The sequence below is a fragment of the Schistocerca piceifrons genome, chromosome 7, assembly GCF_021461385.2.
Source record: "Schistocerca piceifrons isolate TAMUIC-IGC-003096 chromosome 7, iqSchPice1.1, whole genome shotgun sequence".
NCBI lineage: Eukaryota > Metazoa > Arthropoda > Insecta > Orthoptera > Acrididae > Schistocerca > Schistocerca piceifrons.
Genome location: NC_060144.1, coordinates 38,771,283 through 38,797,909, shown reverse-complemented (window position 1 = coordinate 38,797,909; position 26,627 = coordinate 38,771,283). Strand labels below are relative to the sequence as shown.

The 26,627-nt window shown below is 42.1% G+C and overlaps 1 protein-coding gene and 1 non-coding gene across 4 annotated transcripts in view; both read left to right on the top strand.

Annotated features, from left to right (window-relative positions):
• LOC124804874 (4-coumarate--CoA ligase 1-like) overlaps positions 1-26,627 on the top strand; it is a 241,601-nt gene that overhangs the window by 78,125 nt on the left and 136,849 nt on the right. For all 3 annotated transcript variants that reach the window (XM_047265238.1, XM_047265236.1, XM_047265237.1), the window contains exon 3: positions 25,185-25,500. In XM_047265238.1, coding sequence (XP_047121194.1) covers positions 25,185-25,500 — 316 coding nt within the window. The remainder of the gene's footprint in view (positions 1-25,184; positions 25,501-26,627) is intronic.
• Positions 11,537-11,611, top strand: Trnas-cga. The gene has a single exon. It is a non-coding gene; the product is annotated as a tRNA-Ser (tRNA).

Here is a 26,627-nt window from a genome sequence, read left to right as displayed (position 1 = left end):
AACAGTCTGCTTCCCTGCTAAAAGAAAACAAATTCAAATTAAAATGTTAAATGGCTAAATTCACGCTAGTTCTGTTGTCGACAGCACCTTCATTGTCCATTCCACTTCTCCTTAACCCTTTCGTGGCCTGTGGGGCATATACTTCCCATTAAAGGTATTTTTTTACAACGTTTAAGAGTATATGTATTACCACTTCTGTACGCTCCTGGCATCTGGTGGCAATCCGCTGCGCCAGCTGTTGCTTCCGTTTATTGCCTTCAGGAGTGTGGGAAGCATATATCCCACCAAACAACAGTGTTTTAATGGTTACTGGGAATTACAGTTACCACCAGTAGTTTCTGGAAGGGGCTTGGGAAGCATATTTACCACAAAATTAATCTGTCATTTGTAGTCTTTGGAAAGCATACTCAGCACCAACTTACGGGTATCCCAAAGCTTTTGGGAATATATCTTACCACGGTTGTCTATGTGTGACATCTCGTGGTAGTACACTGCACTAGGTGTATAAAAACTGCTGTAACAGTCAGTTTCTGTTTGTCGTGGGATCACTACTGTTGTCGGAACACATTGCTTTGCTTCTGCAATATACATTATTGTGACTTGCATCAGCTCGTGTCTTTATTGTGTGATAATGTTTCAAGGATAATTTTCGCATTGTGGTAAGTAAACTTTAATATCAGTAACAAATATTTTTTAAATAAATTAAAAGAAAACGTAAAATAAAAACAGGAAACACTTTTCATAATTTTTTACGTGTAATGGCAACACATAACAGCTCACAAAAGGGAAATGGGAAATCCATTTACCACCATGGTTTCACAGGAGCCGTGGTGATATGGTCCAAAATCACAAAAATAAAATTATCAAAAAGTAAATATAGTCAGTTGATCGCAATTCTAATAGGACAGCAAAAAATTATTTTCGTTGAGTTACTACAAAAAATGCGCACGCTGAAGGGCTAAACTGGACAGCTTTGATGAAAACAGACAGAGGCAATCGTTCTCTTAGTGAATCTATGACAATACAGGTTTCCATTTCCCTCCCGGCTTGTATGAAAATACCAGAAACATTTGATGTCGCCGACCGTCGCGGTGCACCTCTTTACCCACAATGCTAGCTAGGTAAAGTGCGGCGTGTAGGCCGGTCAGCTTGTAGCCTGCAGTCAAGCCCTCACCTCTTACGATTGGTATGCGGTTTGGGATTTCCGTTGCTAATACCCAGGCAGGACACACTCGAGTCAAGGACCCTGATTAGGATGCCCTAATGTGTGCGCCGCCTTGGATCAGCAACTCAGTCGTGCGTAAAGTACGGATTTGCCTGTGTGTGGTGCTGTGATCTGTTTTATGCAAGAGTACTTGTTGGGTGCCAAATGGGTGTGCCGTACTAAAATAGCAGTCGCTGCAAAAGGCTTCAGTAAACATATTGTTAAATCGGACTGACAGTGTTTCTGTGAATGTGAAATAATGTTGTGTTATATACAATAATGTTGGGGGCTGAAGATATGGAGTAAAATTTGTACCACGGCGAGGACTTGAAGCAGGGCTCGTTGCTTACTAGACAAGTGTGATAGCCATTACACCACCACAGCCGTATAGGTAACGCGGCTGCACAGTCAACGCTAGTCCAGTGCCCTCCCTAACACAAATTTCAGTTCATGTCTTCAGTTTATTTTGCCCTTCTTAAATCGTCATTGGCTAGAGTTGTCAGTGCGGTTGAGTTCCTATACTGCTGTGGTGCTGTAGTGGCTAGCATACATTCCCAGAAAGCAAGGACACCTGGGTCTTCTGCTTCTAACATTATCGCAGATTAATTTCAGGCTTATACATCTCAAGGAAAATTTAATTATATGAGATCTAGTATAGTGTCACTATTGTTCCATTAGTTGGTATCGCTGAAGAATCGCACATTTCTAAACAGGAACTAGTGGCTGATAAAACTGTTTCGCAAGCAGAATCGTCTGATGAGAGTGCTAAAGGAGAAGAAAGCGGAGCAGCCCAACATCATCAAGGAGAAAGAAAATCATCTAAGAAAGACAGCGGTCTTAAAGTTGTCACTGATCTTAGCAATTCGGCAACCTGGAGAGATATTATAAATGATAATTTTAGAATAAGAGGAATTCAGGAAGATATGAAAGACATTAGTGAAAAAAATGTAAAGATTTCCTGGAACAGTGGGCTAAAATGGCTCTGAGCACTATGCGACTTAACTTCTGAGGTCATCAGTCGCCTAGAACTTAGAACTAATTAAACCTAACTAACCTAAGGACATCACGCACATCCATGCCCGAGGCAGGATTCGAACCTGCCACCATAGCAGTCGTGCGGTTCCAGACTGTAGCGCCTAGAACCGCTCGGCCACCCCGGCCGGTATTATTCAACACTATTGGACAGTATGCCATATTTAAGACCAAGGAACAATAAAGTGCGCTTTTAAGAACAGTAGACGTGTTTTCCAAACTAGATGCCACTTTTTGACACTACTGGAAAAGGTCTGAATGCTTTGTTGTTTCAGATACTGTGTAAGCTTGGCGTACCGCTTCAGACTACCAGATAAAATGTGTTGAGAACGGAAGCAGCACGAAGAGTATGAGGAGTGGCACTCAAGCTCGTATCATCGAAGAAAATCCAAGAGTTCATTATACCCCTTGCGGTGTTCATAAGATGAACTTGGTCGTTAGTGATGCGGTTAAATCATCTGTAACTGCGCTACATCTGTTTTTCGGCGTTATATCAGACATAGTTTTCAAGGGTAATTTTGCACGTGATATTGCAACGACGAGATCAACTTCGAAACGAAATGTGACGCACAGGAAATTTTCCAAATGTGAAGAGTATTTTGACATACGTAAGGACAGCTTTTCTGAAAGATGTGCAAAAATACTTAGTAATTTACTATAATTTACTATAATTTACTATTTACAAACTAAAATCAATTCGGACTGGTTTAGTATTACTGCAATATTAGAAATGCTTAATAAATTTTTAGATTATATTTTTCCATTTCTGTTTTGTGTTAGTTTTAAGTACAGTTTCGTTCATTTTAAGTGCTTATTCGTATATTTTCGGTGAATATTTTTTAGTGTATGTTTCTAGTATTTTCTGCATATTTTAATGTATAAATGCATACATCTAAGACGGCAAATCCAGAGATAAACATATAATAAACTCTACACTACCTAGTGTTCTTACTGCTCGAACTTACCACGTTCCACTTGACATGAAAAAAAAAAAAAAAAAAAACACTGAATTGAAAGGTGTTTTTGTCAACGAGTGCTATGACTGCGCTGAGTCGTAGGTATGCTAATACTTACTGGCACGTTAGTATACAGTTTCAAAGAAATCTCAGCCGTCATGTTCATCAAAACTGTTTGTGCTCTGTACACACATAGGAATTCAGACACACACACACACACACACACACACACACATACACATATCATTATTTGCGTTGAGACCCTGCAGGATGACGCAAAGCATTCTGCCTCATTTCAGCATTCTTACTGATCTTCCCACGATTCCCTCATTTCTTCTCCATGGAGTCTGTTTCTATTCTCAGTCTACTTTGTCCCTGGATTCCTTAGGACTTCTCTGACCTAACATTCCATTTGTATATCTTGCCGAACTTCTGTTGGATCGATTAGTGCTTTTTCTAGATCAAGTCTGACATATGTGATCCACGGTATTGTTGACTTGACCCCTTGCACGTATGTCGTAATTCTGTTGGTGAGTTTTGTTGGTGGTAGCCTGCTGATGTACCCATAGAACTGTAACCTTCTTCTTCTGGCATCTGCTACTAGGTTTCGCATTTTTTTTTTGTGGTTCTCCTACAGTGTAATCTACTCGTATATCTCTCTTCTGTCAGCTTTGGGAAGATGATTTTTCTCGTTATTTTGTGTTTTTATTTCACTCTACTTTCCATATCGCTTTTCGTATGGAGTGTTAGTTTCTCACTCGCATACAGTATTTCAGGCTTGATTACTTTGTTGTGGTGTCTGATGTTTGTTTGAATGGACATGCAGTTCATATTATGTACGTCTTGTGTGTCTCTCTAGTGGGTTCTCTCTAGTTTTTGTAGTCGATCCTTCTGTGAGATCTTTTGAAATGTGTATCTTACCGCATTTTGTGTTTAACCTTGGATGTTTAATTTTGAGCTGAAGATTTAAGATTTACGGAAAGAGAGTTACAGGCCAATTTTTTGTGCACATTCTTGTAGCATTTCTGTGTATTTGGTTGCTGTTGCGAGAGTATCACGATGTCGTGTGCGGAAGCTACATTTGAAATTTCTATTTTGTCTCGGGATCGTCCTAGTCTTGTTGGTTCCCAATGCCCTTCGATTTTCAGTTCTTTTTCGTGCTCTCTCAGTATTTTGTCTAGAAAAGGGTTGAACACTAGTGGGATAACGTGGTGCCTTAGCGTACTACATTTTCGATTATTAACGGCTCCGAGATTTCACCCATGAATTTAACTTTGGATGTTGTGCCACCCAGTGTCAGTTTGATTAGTCGTAGTGTTATTAGGTCGAATCCCTGGTTTCATAAAACGTTGAATAAGAATTATAAGTCAACAGAATAGTATGTTTTCTTGAAATCTATCGAAGTGTAAATGAGTGGACTGTTCCTGATAGTCTTGTATTTTAGATTTGTTCTCAGATTGATGATTTGCTCTGTGCATAAACGACCAGTGCCAAAGCCTGTCTGGTATTCACATTTTGTGTTCTAACTGTTCTTGTGTTCTCTGGAATAAGCACACAGAAAATTTTGCAGGTGGCCCGCAGCAGAGAGATTCCTCTGCATTTGTTCGCATTCGCCCTACCCCCTTTCTTGTGTATTGGGTGGGTAAATATACATTTCAGTCATCAGGAAGTTTTTCCTCTTTGGTAGATGGTTGTGAAAGATCCTATAAAGATTCATTAGTAGTTCTGCAGTCGTGCCGACTCCAAGGGATATCTTGTTGTTTTTTAATTTAATTATATCTTTAAACATAGCTGCGCTACAGCAACGGTTCCACGTAAATCAGACTAAGAGCAGCCGACCAGTTGCAAAGGATAAAGTAATCTTTACCTAGGTTTCAATAGATATAAATCTATCTTCTTCAGAAGACGGCAATATTATAACAACATGAAGTGATATGTCCTTATCGTTTAGGCAAACATCTGCATAGTTACATTAATCATATAAAATATAGCCCTGAAAACAGGGTTTGTCGGACAAATAAAATAGGTACAGGGTTATATTTTATATGATTAATGTAACTATGCAGATGTTTGCCTAAACGATAAGGACATATCACTTCATGTTGTTATAATATTGCCGTCTTCTGAAGAAGATAGATTTATATCTATTGAAACCTAGGTAAAGATTACTTTATCCTTTGCAACTGGTCGGCTGCTCTTAGTCTGTTTTAATTATATCTCTTCACAAGTAGGCGGGAGTGATTGTGCGTGAGTGAAGATGAACTCCTGGGTTGAGAATCTTGTTTCAGGTCCAGGGCAGTTAAGGAGATCAGAGGAATAACACGCCAGTTATTCTCTTGATTAGTTAGTGCGAGTTTTCCATCTTGTTTACTGAAGGATAAGTCTTGAGGTGTGTACCGCGGACATTGTTTGCAATAAGTCACGTAAAATTCTCTCGTGTCGTTGTTGCGGAAATTTTTCTCTATAACATCCAGTTGTTCATTGATATACTTTTGCCTTACGAAGTTTGCTGCCTGTTTTCGTGACTCGTTGAAATGATATAGGTTTCCTAGGGATTTTTTACTGTTGTATTCCTGGAAAGCTTGTTTGCGTCTATCTTGTGCTTTATAACGTGATATGTAGTGCTCTGCCGGCCGGTGTGGCCGAGCGGTTCTAGGCGCTTCAGTCTGCAACCGCGCGACCGATACGGTCGCAGGTTCGAATCCTGCCTCGGGTATGATGACCTTAGGTTAGTTAGGATTAAGTAATTCTAAGTTATAAGGGACTGATGACCTCAGATGTTAAGTCCCATAGTGCTCACAGCCATTTGACCCATTTTTGTAGGGCTCTTTTTGCCTGGTATCAGTTCTTTTACTTTTCCTTTGATCTTTCTATACAGTTCTTCCCATGTGTTTGCTTATTGCCTATTCCATTCCTGCTTTATGTTAGATTCTATGATCTTTTTCGTGTCAAATTTATCTATGTGTGTTCTTTTCTGGTGGATTGTGATTCAAGTTAGCTAGTAGTCTCAATCCACGGTCACACCTCGGTGAACCTGAATGTCGTGGATCTATTTCTGGACTGGAGAGGATACCGCTCCATGGTCTGTTTGGAATTCTCCCACCTGTTGTATAGGTGCCCTTCATGTTTTCTGTTTTTGTCGGGATTCCCTGAGGGGTGTTAACATAACCTTCAGGTTGTTCTTCTGGAATAGTTCCACGAGTCTCATGCCACTTTTCTTTGTACATCTGTGTACCGGAAACTTTCACACAGTTTTCTGGTGGCTTTTAGCTCTGACGATTTGTGCATTGAAACTACGTAGCAAAAATTTTATGTTGTCTTTGGGGTCTTGGTCGAGAATTTCTCTGTTGGCTTAGGGTGTATTTTGTTATCCCCATTCGCGGGGGCGTGTGAGTTGATCACAGTATATTTCTTGTTTGCATACTGTAGGCGAATTATCATTAACCTGTTTTTTATGGGGGAGACTCGTCTGATTGAATTGGTTATCTGCTCGTGCACCACGGAGGCCATATATTTTATTTACCTACCTCTAATGTTAGGCTGTGCAGTTTTCCTACTTGGAGCAGTGTTTTTATATTAAATGTTCCAAAAAATGTAGGTGTTTCGAATGGAAGTTTGCCGGAGAACTGCGATTTCCTTCGTGATCGTTCCAGGTTCCTCAGAATCCGCGTTTCGGTTTGCCGTCTGTTGACGGGCAGGTTGGTCATCTTCTGGCGTACTGTCGTTATTGCTCCCACATGTCGCGGTTGCTTGTAATCTCGTTGGTGCAGAACAAGCGTTAGTTAGTTCCTGGAGCATTCACTTGCAGCTGCACCCACAGGGTGGACAGACGCTGACAAAGAAGCCTGGATTTGGTGTGCTGTCTGTTGGTCTGTCCCGAATATTTTATTTCGTCAGCATCCATTATACACTACTGGCCATTAAAATTGCTACACCAAGAAGAAATGCAGATGATAAACGGGTATTCATTGGACATACATATTATACTAGAACTGACATGCGATTACATTTTCACGCAACTTGGGTGCATAGATCCTGAGAAATCAGTACCCAGAACAACCACCTCTGGCCTTAATAACGGCCTTGATACGCCTGGACATTGAATCAAATTGAGCTTGGATGACGTGTACAAGTACAGCTGCCCATGCAGCTTCAACACGATACCAAAGTTCATTGAGAGTAGTGACTGGCGTATTGTGACGAGCCAGTTGCTCGGCCACCATTGACCAGACGTTTTCAATTGGTGAGAGATCTGGAGAATGTGCTGTCCAGGGCAGCGGTCGAACGTTTTCTGTTTTCAGAAAGGCCCGTACAGGACCTACAACATGCAGTCGTGCATTATCCTGCTGAAATGTAGAGTTTCGCAGGGATCGACTGAAGGGTAGAACCACGGGTCGTAACACATCTGAAATGTAACGTCCAAAGTGCCGTCAATGCAAACAAGAGGTGATCGAGACGTGTAACCAATGGCAGCCCAACCATCACGCCGGGTGATACGCCAGTATGGCGATGACGAATACACGCTTCCAATGTGCGTTCACCGCGATGTCACCAAACACGGATGCGACCATCATGATGCTGTAAACAGTACCTGGAGTCATCCGAAAAAATGACGTTTTGCCATTCGTGCTCCCCGGTTCGTCGTTGAGTACACCATCACAGGCGCTCTTGTCTGTGATGCAGCGTCAAGGGTAACCGCGGCAATAGTCTCCGAGCTGATAATCCATGCTGCGGCAAACGTCGTCGAACTGTTCGTGCAGATGGTTGTCGCCTTGCAGACGTCCCCACCTGTTGACTCAGGGATCGAGACGTGGCTTCACGATCCGTTACAGCCATGCGGATAAGGTGCCTGTCATCTCGACTGCTAGTGATACGAGGCCGTTGAGATCCAGCACGGGGTCCCGTAGTACCCTCCTCAACCCACCGATTCCATATTCTGCTAACAGTCGTTGTATCTCGACCAACGCGAGCAGCAATGTCGCGATACGATAAACCGCAATCGCCATGGGCTACAATCCGGCCTTTATCAAAGTCAGAAACGTGATAGTACGCATTTCTCGTCCTTACACGAGGCATCACAACAACGTTTCACCAGGCAACGCCGGTCAACTGCTGTTTGTGTATGAGAAATCGGTTGGAAGCTTTCCTCAAGTGAGCACGTTGTAGGTGTCTCCACCGGCGCCAACGTTGTGTGAATGCTCTGAAAAGCTAATCATTTGCATATCACAGCATCTTCGTGGTGTAGCAATTTTAATGGCCAGTAGTGTATATGATGAGCGTACGCATATCCACGATCTCGGGATGCAACCAGTATGGGAATATCAACCCTGAGGTACATGTATAAGCAACCATAATTATAGATTCACGAAAATCATACAAAGTGTAAACAGAATTACGTTCTAAAAAAAGAAAGTAGGTTTCCCCCAAATCAGAGTTCCAAGTGGGTCCCAAAGTTCCTTAAACCAGCGCTACCAACAGTCGGCGCGCCGGGGTCTAGCCAGATGGGTGCGACGCTCCGACACTGGCCTGGTCCAGTCGCGCTAAGCCGACTGTGCTCAGAGCCCCTCCCCCCCCCCCCCCCTCATCCAGCGTACCCCCACCACTGCGCCGCTCTGAGGGGGCGTGTCAGGGGGTCGGCCGCACGCCGGAGGCTGCACTCGTCCGGACACTCAGGTACGCGTTTTTGCAACACACCGAGGCCACGTATGAGACGTAACTATAGCCACATACTTTTATCTGTAGGATTTCTGCTAATTTTCCATTCCTTATTTTTCTTCATTTCTTACGTAAGTAAGCACACACATCAAAAAAAGTTTTGCATTACCCTCGTTCCCAGAACTCCTGAAGATAGACGTTGATTGTGGATACTGTAGCACAGACACAGTCCCTTTGGCTGTTCAAAGATGTCACTAAATCCACCCAAAGATGTAAACAACCATGCATGAGCAGCGCCTGTCAGACGGAGGGGTTCTGAAGTCGATCAGTTCCAGTCATTCCAGCAGGAAGTAGGTACATGGCTCGTGTTGTCTCTAGTTCAACCGTGCCCAGACGGTCAATACCGGGGTTCGATAACGTCCGCATTGTTACTTTGAGTCAGGACAGGCTCCCAACAAGGGTAGTGTCCAGGTGTCTCAGAGTGAACCAAAGCGATGTTGTTCGGACATGGAGGACAGACAGAGAGACAGGAACTGTCGATGACATGCCTCGCTCAGGCCGCTCTAGGGCTACTACTGCAGTGGATGACCGCTACCTACGGATTATGGATCGGAGGAACCCTGACAGCAACGCCACCACGTGGAATAATGCTTTTCGTGCAGCCACAGCACGTCGCGTTACGATTCAAACTGCGCACGATAGGCTGCATGATGCGCAACTTCACTCCCGACGCCCATGGCGAGGTCCATCTTTGCAACCACGACGCCATGCAGCGCGGTACAGATTGGCCCAACAACATGCCGAATGGACCGCTCAGGAATGGCATAACGTTCTTTTCATCGATGAGTGTCGCATATGCCTTCAACCAGGAGGCAACCCGGTCAGGCTGAACGCCCTAGACACACTGTCCAGCGAGTGCAGCAAGGTGGAGATTCCCTGCTGTTTTGGCGTGGCATTATGTGGGTCTGACTACGCCGCTAGTGGTCATGGAAGGCTCATAACGGCGGTACGATACGTGAATACCATCCTCGCGACTGATAATGCAATGATATCGGCAGCATATTGGCGAGGCATTCGTCTTCGTGGATGACAATTTGCGCTCCCATCTTGCACATCTTGTGAATGACTTCCTTCAGGATTATGACATCGCCCGATTAGAGTGGATAGCATGTTCTCCAGACATGAACCCTATCGAACATGCCTGGTATAGATTGAAAAGGGCTGTTTATGGAACGTGACCACCAACCAGTCTGAGGGACCTACACCGAATCGCCATTGAGGAGTGGGACAATCTGGACCAACAGTGCCTTGATGAACTTGTGGATAGCATGCCACGACGAACACGGGCATCCATCAGTGCAGGAGGACGTGCTACTGGATATTAGGGAAACCGGTGCATACAGCAATCTGGACAGCCACCTCTGAATGTCTCGCTGTATGGTGGTAGAACATGCAATGTGTGGTTTTCATGAGCAACAAAAAGGGCGGAAATGATGTTTATGTTATCTCTTTCCCAATTTTCTGTACAGGTTCCGGAACTCTTGGAACCGAAGTAATGCAAAACGTTTTTTGATGTGTGTGTATTAGACAGTGCTATTCTGGTAAGGAGAAGTACAGAAAGCGTTACAAGTCATCTAACATTTGAGTTGTGTTGCTTATGATTTTATACAGACTTCTATTTTTGAATATGTAATACATGGAACTATGGTTCGTCATGCAGACACATGTAGTTTCGCGTATTTATATCTGTTAAACCTGGACACTGATGGGAGTTGTCCCATTTCATAACAGAAAGAAAGACATCACACATTTATATCGAACAAAACATTGAAATAATTAGCGGCTTATCTGTGCGGTCGAGGACATTGCTCTTGGAGAAACAGTTTATAGAAGCCTACTCTCAGATTCCAGAAACAGGTCTTAGAGCCTCTTGCTACACTGTGCGTCTGTCAGCAATAGTTGTAACTAATGAGGCATATCAGCACCCCGAGCCCAAGAACGATCTGAGAAATAAATCGAAATTGGTCTTGTGCAAAGTCTTGAACTGTTTTTGAGAAGTTATGATGAAGAATCTCGTTTACTGAAGCGTTGTCAGTCATGTCTGATACGCAAACGACTGCCTCGAGGTCCGGGAAATGTTCCATGTCACGAAGTTGATGCTGAATTTTCAGTAGGCGAATTCATTTATCAAGGAGCTATCATTCTGACCTGTTTGAACTCACTAACAGCCGGGTACTGCAACCTCTGAGGTTGATCGCACACAGCACAACTCGCATTCACGTTTGCTCCAGGCTGGACGCCTCTTCCTTGACATTTCTGGTCACACAGAACGGTGCTATCGTGCTTTCATGTATGCTGGGGCTTTATTGGTCTACTGTATGCCTTCAATATGGACCCATTTGGGTCACACTTCGAGGTCGTTGCAATTTTCTCAGACATTAGTTTATGTTTTATGCAGCAGAACGAGGTGATTTTGCATGTAAACAGTATAGAATGAAATTTTCACTCTACAGCGGAGTGTGCGCTGATATGAAACATCCCCTAGGCTGTGGCTAAGCCATGTCTCCGCAATATCCTTTCTTCCAGGAGTGCTAGTTCTGCAAGGTTCGCAGGAGAGCTTCTGTGAAGTTTGGAAGGTAGGAGATGAGGTACTGGCGGGATTAGAGCTGTGAGGACGTGGATTGAGTCGTGCTTGGGTAGCTCAGTTGGTAGAGCACTTGCCCCCGAAAGGCAAAGGTCCCGAGTTCGAGTCTCGGTCCGGCACACAGTTTTAATCTGCCAGGAAGTTTCATGTAAACAGTAGGTTTTCCTACAATAGGAGTGGGCTGGTGCTGAGATCCGTGGGAGCAGTGGCAAATAACTCTGTTGCTCCCAACCCTTCTCGCTGTTTCACTTTGGTGTTACGCTGAATAATTTTTCGTCCTGGATAGTATTGTACAAACTCAGCCACCAGTGCACGGACTGGGTACATAATACCAAGTTTCGCACTCACTACACGTGCTTTACCGAGCGAGGTGGCGCAGTGGTTAGCACACTGGACTCGCATTCGGGAGGACGACTGTTCAATCCCGTCTCCAGCCATCCTGATTTAGATTTTCCGTGATTTCCCTAAATCGTTTCAGGTCAATGCCGGGATGGTTCCTTTGAAAGGGCACGGCCGATTTCCTTCCCAATCCTTCCTTAACCCGAGCTTGCGCTCCGTCTCTAATGACCTCGTTGTCGACGGGACGTTAAACACTAACCACCACCACCACCACCACTACACGTGCTTTAGTTGCACGAATATGTGAATATGTAATATATGACGAAACAGCTTTCGGCAAAATGTCGTTCTGGAACGATACAGTATTTCGATCGTCACCTCGCATAAACAGTAAAAGTTCTGATAAACGTATGTATATTTTCTTAAGCGACGATAAAACATTACACACATGATATTTTAAATTGATTTGTTGGGAAATAAAATTTTTCTAAATACTAATTTTATTTAACTATAGCGATAATCGAAAATCTGTTCTTCTGTATTATATTTGTTGTATTAAGTGTGCTCGGTGCACTTGTCACTTTAGTTTTCGATTAAAGTACATGTTTTCAACAATATCCACCATTGTCATCGACAGAAAAACGACGAATGTCGAGGAAGTAAAGGAATTACACAGCTGTAAGTGTTAAACGCGAAGGAGACAGCGGACAGGTCGACAGGGAACACTGAAAGCCCTTTCGAGTGGAAGGAGCTGTCTAGTGACTTGACAGGAAAAGGAGTCGATAATTAAGTAGGTGATCCAATTTTGCATTAAGAGCTTCATAGAGCTTCATAAGACGTGCGACAAGTAAGACAAATTGCATGGGTAACTTTCCTTTAGAAATTCTGAGGTTATTGGGAGAAGTGGAAAGTTGGTTTGTAGATTCTATGGGATTGGAGACATACAACGCGACGAGCGAAAACGTATCATTTACACAATCCCGAAGGCAGCAACGAAGGTTAGGTGCCGGCCGCGGTGGCCGTGCGGTTCTAGTCGCTCAGTCCGGAACTGCGTGACTACTACGGTCGCAGGTCCGAATCCTGCCTCGGGCATGGATGTGTGTGATGTCCTTAGGTTAGTTAGGTTTAAGTAGTTCTAAGTTCTAGGGCACTGATGACCACAGATGTTAACTCCCATAGTGCTCAGAGCCATTTTTGAAGGTTAGGTGGAAAAACTATCGTACAATCAATTCAGCAGCTCATGCGTCACAATCTCTGGCAAGAGCAATATTCAGAAAACCAAGAACGAAGTGCTCAGATTAGAATAGGTGTAAGACAAGGATACAACCTTTCTCCCCTTTGTCATCGCAGAGGCAGGGACAGAAATAACATTTAGATACAGGAGTGAAATTAAAATTCGGCGTGAAAAAATATCAACAATAAGATTCGCTCATGACATTCCTATCCTCAGTAGAAACGAGAAAGTATGCAGAAGATACTTAAGAAAATGAACGATGTACTGAGCACAGAATGTGGACTGAGAGCAAACCGAAGAAAGTTGGAAGCTATGAGTAGTAGCAGAAATGGGCTTAGTCACAAAAACAACATAAAAATTGGGAACCATGAAGCAGATGATGTGAAGCAATTCTTACCAAAAGAAATGTACTAATGTCTAACACTGGCCTTAATTTGAAGAAGAAATTTCTGAAAATATTTGTCTGAAGCACAGTATTTGATGGTAGTGAATCAGGGACTTCGGGGAAAACCGAATAAAAAGAGAATCGAAGCATTTGAGATGCGACACAAGGATTCTCAAAATAGGTGGATTCATGAAGTATGAAATGAGGAGGTCCGGCGCAGAATTTGTGAGGATAGAAATATATGGAGAACAATGGCAAGAAGAAGGGCTGGGATACAAGGACATGTGTTAAGACATCAGGGAATTACTTCCAAGATACTAGAAGGAGATGTAGAGCTTTAGAGAGTAATAGTTGTAGTAGAAGACCTGGATTAGAATATACCTAAGAAATAATTGAGGATGTTGCATACAAGCGCCACTCTGAGATGAATAGGTTGGCACACAAAAAGAAATCGTAGCTGGTGGCATCAAATCAGGCGCAAAAATAATGAACCCCAAAAAAACAGAATGCTAATTCGCCATGGAAATAAACCATCTAACAATGTCCTGCAAAATTATTTTTATTTAGTCACAAATTGGTTTTGGGCTTTTCACGCCATCTTCTGTGACAACTGAATGTCGCAAATATAGATAAACATGATGTGCAACTTACACAAATATTATTTGTACAGATATACATAAATGACAAAAAGTTTACATGGGAAAATATTACAATAATTACAACAGCCAAAAAAGAAGTGGATAAACAAAGTTTTGTGTGGAGATACATGTAACAAAAGATGAGAAATAAAATGAATTAACAGCTTGAATCTAGTATTTGTAACGGAAATTTAACTTCAAAAAGTGGAAATGGAAATTTAGCCTCATATTTAATACTAGGCTGCATTCTACGTCATGTGTTTGTTGATTTATAGCGTTTCCAATAGGGTCATCTTTCTGCATTTTTTTTTTACAGAGTATACAGTTTCACATTTTACATCATATGGATGTTTTTCTGCAAAAAGATGATCAGCAAAGGTCGAATCTTTCTTTCTTAATCGCCAGCTTCCCTCATGTTCACATAGCCTGTTTGCCACAGTTACGCCTGATGAATCACTTCTTCACAATGTTTGCAAGTTATTTTATATACGCCACTCTGTGCCAAGGATTGTATTTTGTCTATAGTACTGAATAAAAATTTTGAAATGGACAATTTCGAATGAATTTTATTACAGAAAGGGCCACTGAACTATAAAATTAAGTATTGGTTCAGATGTGTCGATGATGTGCAGGTATCATTAGCATTTAAACACGAAACTTAAAAAAAATCAGTTTACAATGAAGCTAGAAGGCTCTTAAACAAATTTCATGTAACTTAAAACAGATATTAGTACAAGAAAACACATATTCAGCGTTAAGAGAAAAACACAGCTACTTATACAGTAATCACTGCGAGCTCCCAACAATAGTAGTGCAACCTTGGATCTGGGCCATTTTGTTAGTGTGGGTTGCATGCATTCAGGGGCAAGGATACATCCAGAGGCAAACTTGATTGATTTATGACACCCTATGCTTAACCCTGTGTTCTGTTGATTGATTCATGACCTGCTGGAGATAATCTGTCCTTCTGAGAAAGCTCCTCATCTCCTCCTCCTCCTCCACCTTCTGCACACCTTTGGGAAACACTCACCAACACAAGCACACATTTGATATCAAATTAATTGACTAATTAATTAAGTCGATCAGTTAATTAACCCTTCCCTATCTGGGAAATACCCCAGCCTCCCTCTCTGAACCCATCTGGAAATTGGTGAGAAAAAGACTCAATCTCTGCTGCAGAGGAAGGATCTGATGAAAGGAAATTACAATCAATATCAATCACGTAGCAAAGGATATACTGTGTATTTATAAAATTCAGTTCACAGGAGTTGGATCTCTGTTTTACTGGACGAGAGAAGCTCTTCATTCTCTGCTGTTTTGGAAGATGCAGTCTTGTAAAATACAGCGAAAAGAAGTAATTAAATAGAGCGCTTTTTTCCTATCACACAAGGAATACCATCAAAAAAAATCAATGTCAACATCGCTCACTGCATGTAACGACACTGTGAAAATCTTCCGATAGCATTTTCACATCTGCCACTGGCAGGGCATGCCGACCACGTAATGTATTCCCGCACAAGCAGGTTGGGAGGGAGGTCTACACACAGTGTCGGCTCAAGTGGTGCACAGACTGGAGGTCGCGCTAGTTCCTGAACGAAGTGTCAGGTGATGGCAACCCTTTGCGCAGCTGTGCCGACAGATAAGAGCGATAGGAAGCACTAGGTTTCCCCTACCACAAACATCAGGTGTAATACCATGATCTGATTACAGTGTGGTGGGAATGGCATATCATAAAAGAAATCGCTAATAAAGGCCTAAAAATTCCACAAGATCACAAAAAACCTTCTAACACATATACAGCAAACACACACACACACACATACAGAATAATACTGCATTTTCTCTAGGTCTTCATAGCTGTGTTACACTTACAAGGAAAACTGACAAAAAATTGTATAATCTGAGGGAAAATACGTGGGAAAAAAATTAGGGGGAATGATGTAGTACATGCATGCCTGTTTGGTACAGGAAAATTGTTGTACATGCTAATGAGTATGTGATAGCAAGAGGAATACGAGAAAAACTTGACATGGAAGCACCTGTAACCACCAGAACACTCATTTTCTGTAGCAGCGATAACATAGCTGGAATAGATTTTTAAACATGGATGACGACCTAATGTAGAGTAATAAGTTTATATACGTCGGATCACAAGCCCAGGTGTGACCCCAGAGTTATCGACAACCACCTTATAAGTTTTTAAAAAGTCTTCTTCGCTAAACAGCATTGTATTACCAGTTGCGGAACTGCAATATACAGTTATAGAATGGATTGCGTGTTTGACCGTGTGCAAGACTGTTTATGTGTTTTAAAGCATATCAAACAGTATTTGAAACGTGCTTCTCTGCACTCTGCACCAATCACAGCCAACAAACACCTTACAGAAGAGTTGCTACATGGCCTTTTAACAGCATTCTACTGTATGTCTATTGAGGTGATATGTGGGACTCGACAGCTGTCTTTGATGCTTTCCTGCAAAGGAGAATCATCCTATTTTAAACTGAAATGGATCTGAATTAAAGGATGATAGACAGTAGATGGAGTAATCGGTTGAGAGGAGTTGTAGTGAAGTATGATTTAACGATAGACTGATGATGCATTCTAGAGGGAGGGAGTTGTTGTGGCAGGTCATTTGTCATGGATTTAATCTTTTTTCCTGTTGTTTTCCTGGCGTGCATCAGTTATGTGGTATAACTTAGGTTTGACTCGTACAGATTTATGTGTTCTGTCTGGGACATAGTGCGCTATCTGCCTGCAATCATTAACAGCAAACCTCTCCATACCACTGTCAGAGAGGACTTCCAACACATGTGTGATGAATGATGTCCATCGATGGAAAACCAATTTGAACACTCTTCTCTATATGAATGAAGATATATGCGAAGTACTCCATTTCTCTGCCATATCTTGTACATAAATCTAATCTTGAGTTTCGTAACTGCAGTTAAGTTAGTGATCGATGTTTGCCAGGTACCGCAACACATATTTTCTATGATCATTTCTCTCTTTCCAGTAATTTCTTGGTATGGAATCCAAAGACTACAATAATTCTACACAATTGACAGCACGAGTGATTTACATAAAATATTTTGAACTCCTATCATATGGAGCTCCATCATGCATAGCGTAAACGTTCCTTCTTCTCCTGCCTGTTATATCACCACAACCCTCTCAAAAGTATGAGGCTCGCATATACTATACACCAATAAAGGGCGCTAAGCTTCTCAACATACATGCATGTAGACAGATAATGTGTAATTGGAGGGTGACATGAGTAAAATTGGTACAGAACAGTGTTTGCAGAATGGCAGTTACAGTATTGGAATGAGAATATCAATCTATTTCACTAGCGCCCATCAGTTCAAGTCTGGAACATGTGTTACACGCTTTGTTAAAGCAAAATACGGAAGTGTATTGATTACGTGGAATTCAGCCCGTTCTGTTCCTTCACGAGATGACAAATGTACTTCTCATCAGTTTCAGATTAAATTAAAGACAGTGTTGCAAGGAGGGCAGCCTAAGATAGAGGAAGAGTTACAAGGTGCATAGAGACAGGCCAACTAGATTTTTGGTCAGGGTTCTTAGCCTATAGGTTCAATGAAGAAATAGCTTGTTACAAAATAGTTTGCTGAGTGCTAGAGCTATGAGAATCTGACTTTATTCCACAAACGCAAGAATATTTTGTGACTCTATCCACATAGAGGGAGATGGGGAATCGTAGTCTTACCGGATTTATAAAGTGTTTCAACTAAGGAATGTAGTTTTTGCACCTCCTCTCTGCTGATGGCTGTTTTACACACTAAGAAACAGTATGTGTGTCTTTTGATGTAGGCTGTGTAACATGATTTGCAGTATGTCTACATGCATATGAACCTTGCAAAGTAGTGGAGGGGGTGGTTTAGCAGCGATGCCGAAATTCAGAACCATGCTGTAATGTCATGCTGTAATGTCATTGGCTGATAGCATCACGAAATCAATACGTTTTTTTGATGAAACAACTCGTCGAGGGTGGTGTTTCGTACAACGAGTAACTGAGTAAAATGCATTGAAATTACAGAAAACCTGGTAAAATTACGAAAATTGATGGAAAATATGTAAAATTGATGAAAATACGACAAAAATGTGGAGGGATGATGGCACTTACATGCTCGCCTGTGTGTATGAAAATCATTCCATTCCGCTACCGGTGAGATTGGCAATTGATGGTACATACTATCCACGATCCATAGGTTTACGTCCAACAGAAACCCCCTTGTTCCATATGTAGCTGTGCAGTGTAAATCATAAAAATTAAAGTTGCAGTGTCCAAAGATTTGGATGTCAGGATGACTACCATCTGAAACACCAAGACAGCCATCATACACCTGGGTGCAATATGCAGCACAAATATGAGGAATCAATGCTCAGGGTCTCTTTAAAAAACGGAACACTGAGACATCTAGTACCCCATCATTGTGGAAGAGTAGATTAAATATAGAGGTCAGCACCTTCGGACGACTGTTTGGTAATGGTCCACAATGCCTCAAACTCTTTCAGCTTCCATGTGTTGCAAGCGATATCCTCCACATTATTGTCAATAAGAAACGCCACCAAATCTTTTGTTTCAACCATCCTGTGTGTTGTAGCAGTATATTTTACACCATGTGATGTCTTGCTTTCTGTGTGAGCCAATGGATCAGAATGTGTTCTACATCTGCATCTACATTTATACTCCGAGAGCCACCCAACGGTGTGTGGCGGAGGGCACTTTACGTGCCACTGTCATTACCTGCCTTTCCTGTTCCAGTCGCGTGTGGTTCGCTGGAAGAACGACTGCCGGAAAGCATCCGCGCGCTCGAATCTCTCTAATTTTACATTCGTGATCTCCTCGGGAGGTATAAGTAGGGGGAAGCAATATATTCGATACCTCATCCAGAAACGCACCCTCTCGAAACCTGGACAGCAAGCTACACCGCGATGCAGAGCACCTCTCTTGTAGAGTCTGCCACTTGAGTTTGTTAAACATCTCCGTAGCGCTATCACGATTACCAAATAACCCTGAGACGAAAACGCTCCGCTCTTCTTTGGATCTTCTCTATCTCCTCTGTCAACCCGACCTGGTACGGATCCCACACTGATGAGCAATACTCAAGTATAGGTCGAACGAGTGTTTTGTAAGTCACCTCCTTTGTTGATGGACTACATTTTCTAAGGACTCTCCCAATGAATCTCAACCTGGCACCCGCCTTACCAACAGTTAATTTTATATGATCATTCCACTTCAAATCGTTCCGCGCGCATACTCCCAGATATTTTACAGAAGTAACTGCTACCAGTGTTTGTTCCGCTATCATATAATCATACAATAAAGGTTCCTTCTTTCTATGTACTCACAATACATTACATTTGTCTATGTTAAGGGTCAGTTGCCACTGCCTGCACCAAGTGCCTATACGCTGCAGATCTTCCTGGATTTTGCTGCAATTTTCTAATGCTGCAACTTCTCTGTATACTACAGCATCATCAGCGAAAAGCCGCATGGAACTTCCGACACTATCTACCAGGTCATTTATATATATTGTGAAAAGCAATGGTCCCATAACACTCCCCTGTGGTACGCCAGAGGTTACTTTAACGTCTGTAGACGTCTCTCCATTGATAACAACATGCTGTGTTCTGTTTGCTAAAAACTCTTCAATCCAGCTACACAGCTGGTCTGATATTCCGTAGGCTCTTACTTTGTTTATCAGGCGACAGTGCGGAACTGTATCGAACGCCTTCCGCAAGTCAAGGAAAATGGCAACTATCTGGGAGCCTGTATCTAATATTTTCTGGGTCTCATGAGCAAATAAAGCGAGCTGGGTCTCACACGATCACTGTTTCCGGAATCCATGTTGATTCCTACAGAGTAGATTCTGGGTCTCCAGAAATGACATGATACGCGGGCAAAAAACATGTTCTAAAATTCTACAACAGATCGATGTCAGAGATATAGGTCTATAGTTTTGCGCATCTGCTCGACGGCCCTTCTTGAAGAGTGGAACTACCTGTGCTCTTTTCCAATCATTTGGAACCTTCCGTTCCTCTAGAGACTTGCGGTACACGGCTGTTAGAAGGGGGGCAAGTTCTTTCGCGTACTCTGTGTAGAATCGAATTGGTATCCCGTCAGGTTCAGCGGACTTTCCTCTGTTGAGTGATTTCAGTTGCTCTTCTATTCCTTGGACACTTATTTCGATGTCAGCCATTTTTTCGTTTGTGCGAGGATTTAGAGAAGGAACTGCAGTGCGGTCTCCCTCTGTGAAACAGTTTTCGAAAAGATGTTTAGTATTTCAGCTTTACGCGTGTCATCCTCTGTTTCAATGCCATCATCATCCCAGAGTGTCTGGATATGCTGTTTCGAGCCACTTACTGATTTAACGTAAGACCAGAACTTCCTAGGATTTTCTGTCAAGTCGGTACATAGAATTTTACTTTCGAATTCACTGAACGCTTCACGTATAGCCCTCCTTAAGCTGACTTTGACATCGCTTAGCTTCTGTTTGTCTGAGAGGTTTTGGCTGCGTTTAAACTTGCAGTGAAGCTCTCCTTGCTTTCGCAGTAATTTCCTAACTTTGTTGTTGAACCACGGTGGGTTTTTGCCGTCCTTCACAGTTTTACTCGGCACGTACCTGTCTAAAACGCATTTTGCGATTGCCTTGAACTTTCTCCATAAACACTCAACATTGTCAGTGTCGGAACAGAAATCTTCGTTTTGATCTGTTAGGTAGTCTTAAATCTGTCTTCTATTACTCTTGCTAAACAGATAAACCTTCCTCCCTTTTTTTAATATTCCTATTTACTTTCATATTCAGGGATGCTGCAACGGCCTTATGATCAATTCCGAAGACTACAACTATTTTTAAATTTTTTTTGAAATGTGTTCTAAATGGGCGTGACCCACTGTGGCGCTGTTAAACTGCTGTCAAATGGTATTATTATTAACGTCCGTGTTCATCAGGTACATTTTAGTGATGTGAGATAACGTATGTGTTGTGGCTAACCTGTGATGGTTCTATATATATGTCGCTGGTGTGATTGTCGATTGTTTCATGTTTATTTACTCTGTCGTTATCTCGAAAATATTCGTAATTAATTCTGTTTCTTGAGTCTCTGTTTTGTTTAAGTATAATAATGAGTAAAAGTAAAGTTATTAGAAATCCTCTGAAGGCTTTTAAGAAAAGGAGAAATGTTGGAAAGCCAAAGGTGTGTGTTATTACTGTAAACAATAAAGACGATAACCAAGTGAGTGAACCTAACCTCTCAAGTACACCTGCCCATAGCAGTCAAAGTGGGAAAGAAAATACTTCACAGAAGAAGCTTGGTTCAATGAGTGAAAACTATGAATGTTTTATGGGCGAATCGGATGTGAATGAAATATTTGATATGTCGGTTCTCAAAGGAATTTTTTCAAACTGTGTAAGATGTATTCATTGTAGTGAAGTTGGTCTGGAACTCTCCATAATAAAGCACGTAGGACTTGCTAGTGAAATACAACTGAAATGTGATAAGTGTTCATACATGACCACCTTTTGGAACAGTGTTGCAGTAACTGCAACTGAAGAAAATGGTAGCAAAATCTACGAACACAACAGCGAGCGATGCTTGCTTTAGACAAGGAACGCCTTCGGGCTGCAGACAGGGCTGTAAAGAGTCTAGAAATACAAGCAAGAGTAAACAGGAGTGGGAACAAGAGGAAGCTGGAGGAGGAGTTTGCAGAGGATGGAGATAATCCATCCTATGGACCTGGAATGCACTAAAAAGTTAATCCAATCTTTGTCGCTCGATTCCCAAAACTTTTATTTTCTCATACTAATTACATGTTTTCTAAGGATCTTCCAAACATCTTTGTTTCAAACTTTCAGTAAATGTTACACAGTACCTTCTGCATAATTTAACACAGCCTTTTTCCAAAAAACTGTATATTTTTGAATATATAAATAAAAAATTGCAAAAAAATGTTGTGAATTTTCATTACAATTGAAAAAAATCATCTTTAATAACTGAACTAAAATTTTGTAAAATCCCTGTGTTAAGTTGTAGCCCATATTCCAATAAATAATTTGTAAAAAGTTCAACTTCCTACCTCAAATACTTTGTGAGGAAAGATGTAATTTATAAGCGTTATTTTAACATTGCAAGTATAGGGCGTTCCGGAGCCCCTTAAGGCTGTGCGAGTAGTACGCTCTGGCTGGCCGGCTAGTTGGCACAAGCCCGCGGTCGTGGGGACAAATCCTGGCGGCAGTCCTCGCAGCGCCCTCTGGATAGCTGGACAGAGAACTAGCTGGTGTACAGGTAGACAGGAGCGGAAGTGTGTGTTGCGTGAGAAGAGTCAATATTCGAATGTTTGGGCTGGAAATTTATCCCCCTCATGTAAACGGATTGGTTGATGGTTGGGAGGCTACAGTGATACGCTCTCCAGTCCCTGAGGCAGCTGTGCGAATACCGGAAGATGAGTGAGCAGCTACCAACGTGACCAATGCATCGTGGTGGTCTACGGAAGTTTAAGTGACCTCCGACAGCTAACTATGACAACTACAGCTACGGACTGGATCGCGGTTTAAGTGTTCCGCTCATTACTTTAGAATGGAGTCTGTCTTGCAGAGGTATTTGTTGTTGACTATCCATTCACGCACTAAGCCCTCCTCCTCCTTCCAAATGCAGCAGAGAGAATCAACTTAGGAATATTATAGTGCTTTAAAAAACTAAACGCACCGTCAAATTCCCGATTGATCAATTTATTATTTGCGATAGTGGTATTGTGTGCATATACCTGTCCAATCCCTCCACAGATTCTTTAGGATATGGCATAACTGAGCTGAAATTTTAAATTCTCAGCTATCTCCAAAGTAACAGACTTCCTGCCAAACGACCTATCTGTGTCAGTATCTTCAATCCCAGAATTTTCCACCACTTATACCAGTTATAGTCAGTCAATCTAGTATAGCCAGGGAATGTTTCCAAGACATCCACAGTCTTCTATTTTTTCTGTTGCTTTGTTCAGGACAAAGGAGGGGCAAGTGAGGCACACAACAAATGAACCTACTTCTTCTTGAATATCTTCAAATTGTTCAAATGGCTCTGAGCACTATGGGACTTAACATCTGTGGTCATCAGTCCCCTAGAACTTAGAACTACTTAAACTAACTAACCTAAGGACATCACACACATCCATGCCCGAGGCAGGATTCGAACCTGCGACCGTAGCAGTCCCGCGGTTCCGGACTGAGCGCCTAGAACCGCTAGACCACCACGGCCGGCTGAATATCTTCGTTCCATCTGCTACAGGGCAAGTATTTTAATCAGAATGGCGATAACATGAGAGCACAAGATAAATTTATAAATAAATTAGTTTGTTCTTGTAGTAATTTATTTATAAATTTATCTTGTGCTCTCATGTTATCGCCATTCTGATTAAAATACTTGCCCTTATATCGACTTTAATACATGTAAAGAACAACAAATTACATCTCTGTACAAAGTAGGCCTATGATATATCTTTCTGTCAAGATCTTTGTTACAAGCAACAGTTGTAAAACGCATGCTGGATGCTGGAAAAGTGTCGCTGTCAAAGTGTAAAGTAATATAGTTTGTGTGAAAATGTTCTGGACATCAAAATGGAGGCAGACAGATGGACACTAACCGAAAAAAACCGCTTATGCTGTCGCAGTAAGTAAAAAGTAAATTTACATCCATATCGACAGATAAGCTATAGTCATGGCGATACATTAAAGTGTGATCCATCTTTCTGCCATAGAGCCAGCACACAGCATTATGCTACTACCAGTAATGATGTAACTTCCCGAAACCATCTGAAAATGAACCTGAAACGGTTCGAAAACCGGTTCATGGAACAAAACACTATTATTCAAAAAAGTGACTGGTTGCAGTTCTGTATAGCTTATTTACATTCAATATACAGTCACGGTTCTTAAATATCCGTAATGGATAAGCATAAAAACTTGATAATTCTGATACATTCACGTGATTCAAACCGTTTTTCGACCACCTTAGGTAGCAAAAGAGATGATGTGGCCTTTAAGGGATAGTCATGGCTTCTGATTCGTAGCAGTTTTAGAATATTCCATGTGACTGTGGCATTATCCTATTCAAACTGTTTGACAGCTCTGTACTGAATATTATCGGTACAGAAGCCACGCGGGGTAGCCGCGTGGTCTGGGGCGCCTTGTCACGGTCCGCGCGGCTCCCCCCGTCGGAGGTTCGAGTCCTCCCTCGGGCATGCGTGCGTGTGTTGCCCATAGCGTAAGTTACTTTAAGCTAGATTAAGTAGTGTGTAAGCATAGGCAGTTTGGCCTATAAGATCTTACACAAATTGTTATTGTCGGTACAGCAAGTGCACATATCTAGTGAAATCTACTGTTATAGAATACAGCCTAACGAACAAACACCAATTCTTACGTAGACAGACGCGAATTTTATCCTAAACTTCAAACTACTGACACTAAATCATGAAAGGAGGTGTGGAAATGAGAATTTTGTGAATGTTAATGGAGCAGCGTGAGTAGAACTTACCACAGCGTGAGGAGGGTCATATCTTTATTTCCCTACTCATGGGAGTTGGTGGTCTATTGTCGAAAAAAACGTTCTGTTTAGCGTAATATCCGAGTTGGCAGGTAGTGAGGCAGGAGTGGTCCCAATAAATCTGGGAGGGCATTTTCAGTACCTGCATTCGCCTGATGACCAAGGGGAAACTGGACCCATTTTTAATTTATCTCTGGGACGGTGATCACATGAGTAGTATTTGGTCGCTGTGATCGCCGCTGCAAAATTTAAACCTGTATTATTCAGTATCGTCTTCGACAGTCAGCTACTTTCCTGACGGTTGCAGTGTGGACATTGTCGTAAGCACGGATTTTCTTCTGTAAAACTTTAATGCTCTTAGTGAGTTAATGTTGTTTTACATCTTTCTGTTTATCTGATTTTGAGACATTATAAGTGAGCAATAACGATTTATTTTACACTGCCGAAACCACAGCAAGCATCCTGTTCGTCTGTACAAGCCTGCATTACGGGTCCCTCCCTCTCACGGATAATGACCACCTTTGTACATAATTTGTGCAGACGACCTGAAGACTCTGGTTCGGGATACAATCCAGCCGAAACTCATCCTAGCGGAGGAGACCGCAGCGTCCAACATCCGCTCCGTTTGTCCGGATTTCGAAGTGGTCGACATCAACGACGTCTGCCGCTGGCTGGAGCGTCGCGACGTGCCGCTGGACAGCGCCGGTAACGTCGATCTGGAAGAAGTGGCGGCCCCAGACCAGCCGGACTGGCTGGAACACGTGGCCTTCATCATGTGCTCCTCGGGGACCACTGGACTGCCCAAGGGCGTCATGATGACCAACCGCAACATCCTCTACCAGCTCATCTCGTCATCGTAAGCGGTTTGCTGATACATTGGCACTTTCGTGGTCATATGCATGTACCTTAACACTAATGAGAACAGTTCCTCACCTTAACTGTTGATGCTTACTGTGTACGTTTTCTGCCATGCTGTCGTTACATATCATACTGCTACAGAGCGATGTGGCTAGGGCAATGGTTAGCTTACAGGACTCTCTCCAGTAGCACGAAAGTTCAAATCCCCATCCAGCCATTCAGATACAGATTTTCCATGATTTCCCTAAATCGCTCGAGGTAAGTGCTGGGATGGTTCCTCTGCAAGGGCATGGCCGATTTCTCCATCCTTTCCTAATATGAGCTTGTGTTCCATCTGCGGCGAGTGCACAGTCAATGGGGAATTAAACTCTTATGTTCCTTCCTTCGAATCAGAGATGAAGAACTTGATGACACTGCGCTAGGGAAGCCATGTGGCGATGGATTAGTGATACTGCCAAATTCCTCTTATTTACGCTATTTAACTAGGGTAGTACAAGTAAAATGAATAGATTACATTTCATCTTCAGTTCCTTCCTCTTGAAAGGAAAAAAGGAAGTAAATGAAGAAGAGATGCTGCAAGAACAATATGACAGATCATTGAAAGACCTAAGTCGAGACAAGGCCCCTGTAGTATGCGACAATCCATCAGAAACAGCCATCTATGACAAAACTATCCCACCTGCTATGCGAGATGAATGAGACATGCTAAGTACTCTCAAACCCTAACAAGAATATTGTAGTTCAAAAAAAGGCAAGTGCTAACAGGTAAGAATGTTATCGAAAACTCAGTTTAAGAAGTCATGGTTGCGAAACACTAACACGAATTACAGAAGCGTGGAAGTAATGGTATAGGCTGATCTTGGTAAAGACCAGCTTAGATTCCATAGAAATGGGGGAACCTGCTAGGCAAAACTGGCCCTATAATTTATCTTAGAAGATAGATTAAAGAAATGCGAATCGATGTTTATAGCATATGTATATTTCTTCAAGACACAAAGGAATGAAAGCCATAATCTTCCAGAGGTCATTGATTAAGTCAATGGAGAAAGTTGAAAATTTGTGCCAGACTGGAGGATTAAAGAAATGCGAATCGATGTTTATAGCATCTGTATATTTCTTCAAGAC